The sequence below is a fragment of the Rattus norvegicus genome, chromosome 3 (assembly GCF_036323735.1).
Source record: "Rattus norvegicus strain BN/NHsdMcwi chromosome 3, GRCr8, whole genome shotgun sequence".
NCBI classification, from domain to species: Eukaryota; Metazoa; Chordata; class Mammalia; order Rodentia; family Muridae; genus Rattus; species Rattus norvegicus.
This window is the reverse complement of record NC_086021.1, coordinates 118,356,465-118,362,680: the sequence shown is the minus strand read 5'-3', so window position 1 is coordinate 118,362,680 and position 6,216 is coordinate 118,356,465. Positions and strand designations below refer to the sequence as shown.

Genomic DNA, 6,216 nt, shown 5'->3' with positions numbered 1-6,216 from the left:
TTTTACCTTTTCTGTGGATAATAAAAGTGTAGTTAACACATACGCATAATAACCTCTACTTAAACATGCTATTATTGCTGATTTACTTGAAATAAACTGATCGATATCTATAAGATGCTGGGTATAGGATAATAAACTGTCTCAGCATAATAGTCTTCAGCTATGATTATAGGAGAGCAATCAGAGGATATATTTTGTGTTTCCATAGATTAGGATGATGTCCTCAGATTGAATAGCTGAGTAATCAGTCTTCTCATTGCCACCTTCATGTCTTTGTTCCTCAGTGTGTAAATGGCAGGGTTCAGGATGGGTGTAATCATGAAGTCCAGAATGGCAAGGAACTTATCCACTGGCACAGTGGGGAATGGCCACATATACACAAAGATACATGGTCCAAAGAATAAAACTACCACGGTGATGTGAGCAGAAAGTGTCGAGAGGGCCTTGGACAAATCTCCTGATGAATGTTTCCTCACAGTGAGCAGGATAACAATGTAGGAGATTATCAATAAGAAGAAGGTGCCCGTAGAAATAAACCCACTGTTGGCAGTAACCATGAACTGCATTTTTTCTGGATCTATGCAGGCCAGTTTGATAAACTGAGGAAGATCACAATAAAAGCTATCTATCTCATTAGGACCACAAAAACTCAATTTGACAATAAAAGTTAATTGGACCACTGAATGTAAAAAGCCAATAACCCAAGCACCAGATAGAAGCATAACACACATTTGTGGGGTCATGACTGTCAGATAGTGGAGGGGCTTGCATATGGCCACATATCTGTCCCAGGCCATGGCTACCAACAATACCATCTCAGATGCCCCGAGGACATGAAGGACAAATATCTGGAAGACACAACCGTGGAATGAGATGGTATTGTGCCCAGAGGACAGGTCAGAAATCATCTTGGGTACAGTTAAAGTGGAAAGAAATAAGTCAATAAATGAGAGGTTTCCTAAAAGAAAGTACATAGGGGAATGTAAATGTGGGTCAAAGGCTAGTGTAAACACAACAAGAGTATTGCCCAGAATGATGGCGCCGTAAAATACCATAGAGAAGGCAAGGAAGAAATGCTGTATTTCTTTAGATGTTGAAAGTCCCAGAAACACAAATTCAGACACCTCAGTATAATTGTTTTGAAACATTTACTTTTTCTTCTGTTACCTAAGTGGATGAACACAAAAGAATTACAAATTTTTTTTACCATAGTTTAAAAATTAATTCAGAATATTTTTATTGAATTAAGATAAAGTTTTATTATTGCTAGAAAACATTGAATATTCTTTAACTCATTTATCTGTCCAACTAATAGTCTGCAGTTATCTACCATAAACCTGGAACTGGTTCAGGTTTTTAGGTGAAAAATGGATTGTTCATCAGGAACTAAATAAAATGCAACATCTGCTTTTATAATGCATTTAAACAAAAGCAAAATGTAGTATCTCAGCTACAGGATTCACTACAGTGGCATTCATTCTTTGAATAGCTTTGCTATTACTAAAGAGAATGAGAAGGATTTCAATCTCTGCTCTTGGTCCACCCTAAGAATTCCAGAAAATTAGACCAATAGGGTAAGAGTAAGAGTGATGGAGATCAGACAGGAGGACAAGCTGAACTTCAAATCTTTGATACACCATTAGAAGTTTATTTTTTTACTTAAACCAATAATAAACTTTTGCAATATAATAAGCAGTTTGATCATAATTACTACTTTCCAATGGTCAAATTAAAAGAAAAATAGAATGGAAGGATTTCAAGTAACCATTTGTAGCACAGAGAACTACATGGTGTTACTAGAGCTAATGAATTATTTTTCTGTGTTATAACAAGTAACAGTTGCAAATTATGTTTGCTTCTCATCATAAGTTTATTTGACTTCATACGATCATTTAATTCTTATAAAATAGAACTAGTGATGCACAGATGATTCATTGATCAAGGATCTTAGTGTGCATGGAAGAGTACATTGGTTCAGATTCCCCATCTCCTGCTTAAAAGCCAAGTGTAGTATAAAATGTTCATATCAGTGCAGGATGTATGGAGACAAGCAAATCTTGGAGGTGCCAGCCTCCAGTTTAGCTGGAAAGATTAATTCAAGTTTCAGTAAATGAGAATGTCTTAAAGTAATAGGTGGAGCATCATAGAGTAAGACACACAATGCTGGACATTGTATGTGATTGTCCTATATAAGAAATACCCATTTTACAGTCTCTGACAAGGTCTGCTCCAGCCTTGGTATCACTGGCATTTCTTTCCTCATCTATTTCATGCCTAGACACCTGTATGAAGGACTTGAGGCAGTCGGGCTGAGCACAATCTTGGATTTCTAGTAAGTTCCCTAACTAAAGGCAAACACCGCAAAGGTGATGTGAGATTATATTGTACATAACAAATGAAATAGATCAAGACTGAATGGGGACACTGGGACAATCACTGAGGTGAATGGCAAGAGATGTCTTTTGTAAAGGTCCTATAATCAAAACTCTAAAGGAATGAAATGCTATCTACAAATTTAACATATTTAAATTCTAGATCCAAAGAATATGCATATTTAGTATGGTTTTAACTGTGTGAATGAATGAAATATTCTATTAAACCACAATGACTTCAATCTTTAAGAAAAGCAGCATTAACAGAGTTCTCCAAGTCAAATTAAAAATAGTGAATTACTTATCTGCCTTGATTTTACTTTCTAAGTACTTAGAATTTCTTACTGATAACATTGTTTTTATGGGAAGAAAATAATAATAATTCAATATTAATAAGGTCAAAATTTTAACACAGAGTCTGCTTGAAACAATAGCACAGTTTGTATGGAGAACTTACAACAGGATGAACATAGACAGTTAACCAGTCAAATAGCTCTTATGTCCATCCTCCTTAGTCTTTCTTTTCCCATTTTCCCAATTGAGATGGGAAGAAAAGGAGGGATTTGGAAAGGCAGAAAAAATAAATTAGCAAATGATCTCCGCTATTTTTTAAGGTCTCAAGGTAAAGCTTCATTTTGTACATTGTATAAGCACTACAAGTCAAGAAATTCTAAAACATATTATTAAATATGTGACACACACATATATGCAATAGTAAATGTATTAATATCTGTACATATAAACAAGGAAATAATATGAATCTTATAACCTCACCTGAATAGTTCTACATATACAATTCTAGAGAATTCTACTTAATTGAAAAATAAGACAAAGTATAAAAATAGTTATATGTTTATTTGTGGACATGCTTGAATTTAATCATTGCTTAGGAAAATAAAAAAAGCAAGCCACACCAGCATTGGTGAGGCCTCAAAGGTAGGATTTCATGTGGTTTTCACTTTTTAAATTCTGTATTCCAGCATTGTTTAAATGGTTTAAAGGATTGTTGTACTAATATTAATTAAAAATGGGTTTGTAAATACAAAATATTATGTTCAAGAAGAACAGATTTATAAATTCAAAGGAGGATGTCTGATTTACCTAAACTTTCATTTGACATTATAATAAAAGTTTAAAATTTGGGAACTATTATTTTCTTCTAAATGTATGTCACTCTATAAAGAATGTTTCAATAACAAATTACCTACTCACTTTATGAATCCCCGAGCAGCCACCACATTCAGAATATCTCTGCATAGCAGGCAATCCCTAGACTCTGACTACTGGTCTTTTTTCTTCATTCATCTGCCAATTCCTTTATAAGATCATCTCGTTGCCAACATCTTCATTAGCTTCTAAAATGTTATCACCGAACCACAAAACTGTTTTGCAAATCAAGATGAAATCTAGGGCTCTATAGAGAAACATAACTTTTAAATTTGCTTTGGGAATCCCAGTATGAATAAGTGCTCATTAGGTGTGTATGAACAAAAACAGCAAAGAAGACAGGGAACTTTGAAGGTAAGAGTGATACTGTGCATTGGCTATGCAAGAAAATAACTGCTAACTTTAGTATACTATTAATGTCCACACTTACCTAGCATCTTTAAACACCAGAAAGTAATATTTCCAATATTATTGTATGTTTGAGAAATTGTCTTCCTCTTGGATGCTGTGTATTTAGTGCTTCTTACCAATCCTCTAACTAGCAAAAACCTGATAACAGCATTTAGTGACCACCTGATGGCTGGTGATCTAAGTCTCCAGACCATTGACCTTGGGAATTGTGTTTCTGAATCCCATGGCAGTAAAGAGGAAAATTCTAATAATTGTTGTAATCATCTGATGAAAAAGCAAAGGAAACAAAATACTTTGAAATAAATTCAACATTTGGTATTTTATTAAATAATATTAATTATATAGAATTTTGAGCAATATCATTGAAAATCATGTAGCTATAATTAGTATTCATTATCATTTTCTTCTTTTGTTAACATATTAATTGGGTGAAACAATGAAATAAATTATGACATTCTCCTACTTACATGTACCTTGTAATATTAACTCCTATTAACATTTCTCACCCATCTACCCCTACCATTTTTAGCTTCTGTGTCCATAACCATCTCCCATTTTATTTTCATGTTATTATATCTAACCTCAAATTTCACATATGTATTTGTACTTGTATTTGTGAGTTTGGTTTATGTCTCCTGCCACGATGATATTTTGTTCCACTGGAAAGAAAAGCAGGCAATCTTCTAAGAAGCATTGATGCTAATTTTTAGTTTAAAACTTATGCAGTTAGAGTTTCTATTTTAGAGTCATCAATATTATTAATTAATGCATATCTTTCATAGAAAACTTTACATTATATATAGACAAAGATTACAAAAGTAATAGTATATAATAGTTAAACCAAGTTGTTTCATGTCTATTTCATGATGGATAGTGTGTGTGAAAGGACAGAACACACTATCTCCTCTTTCTATAATTTTTATAACACACAAGTGAAAATTCATACCTATTATGATTTTAATTTTTCTCAGCACTTATAGATCTATTTTATTTCTATAAAACAATTGTGAGTTAAATATGTAATATTTTTCTTTAGCATGAGAATAAATAATACTGTAATCCATCTTTTAATATTTGGGCTAGAGGCCTTGTTTCTAGTGAAGAATTCATTCACTCCAGTTGGGTTTTTCTTTGCTTAGTTCTAGGTTTATACAATGTCTGGAATTCTGCTCAGAAAAAAAGTACACATGCAAGCAGACCAAATACCACATGTTTAGTCACAATTATTAAGCAATATATTACAGACAATTAATGTTCATCACTCTCATTTTACTACTTTGTAGACAGAATAATACCTAACCTGGAGGGTTTTAAATTAGTACCAAGTTTAATAATTTTATTATTTTTTTGAGTCAAAGTATAATTTTACTTAGAATAAAGTGATGAAAAATGAAATGATGGACACATCTAAAGAATACAAGAATTCTTAGCCAAAAAGACAAGAGTCAATAATCAAGAAATCATTTTGAAAAATACTTTTAAAATCTAAAATGAATGACTATTATGTCACAATGTAACCAATATTTTCCCATTTATCTTTTAGTACTAAAACCTGAACTCAAGGCTTCATGCAGACTATATGTTTAGTTATTTAATTTTTAGTTTTAATACATATTATTTATGTGTATGTGAGTATGCCTGCATGAGTTAATGTTCATGATACATGATTCATGATACATGATACATGATACATGATACATAAAAGCCAGAAGAAAGTGACAGATCCTCTAAAACTAGAGTTAAAGATGGTTGTGAGCCACCACATGGGACTGGAACAAAAACCTGGGTTATCTGAAGGATCAGTACTCATTCTGTACTGTTGAATCACCTCTCCCAGCTTACCTGGTTGTTGGTTTGAAATCTAAATCTCTTTTTGTTGTTAAGAAAATAACATAATGGGAGCTGACCCTGTGCCACAGCTTTCTGAACCCAGATCCTGTCAGAGGAAAGCTGGCCTCCAGTAGTGCTGACACACCTGAGAGCACAGGTAAGGCCACAGCTTCTGCTCAGAGGGACCCACCTGGAGCCCTCAGGTCTGGGACAGGAACTTTCTGGTTTCTATCTGGGCCTGGAGCTGACACTGTGTCACAGCTCTCTTTACCCAAATCACTCATGGAGAAACTCATGTTTTCCCAGGAGTGTTGATACACAGGCTTACAGGAGGGTCAAGCCACTGTCAGAGACAGCAAGAACTGCTGATACCAAAGATAACCAGATAGCAAGAGGCAAGTACAAGAGCCTAAGTAACAGAAACCAAGGCCACATA

General features: G+C 33.8%; 1 protein-coding gene across 1 annotated transcript; it reads right to left on the bottom strand.

Annotated features, from left to right (window-relative positions):
* Positions 1-209: 209 nt before the first annotated feature.
* Or4f54 (olfactory receptor family 4 subfamily F member 54) lies at positions 210-1,148 on the bottom strand. The gene has a single exon (NM_001409466.1). The coding sequence runs from the start codon at positions 1,146-1,148 to the stop codon at positions 210-212; it is 939 nt and encodes a 312-aa protein (NP_001396395.1).
* Positions 1,149-6,216: the final 5,068 nt, after the last annotated feature.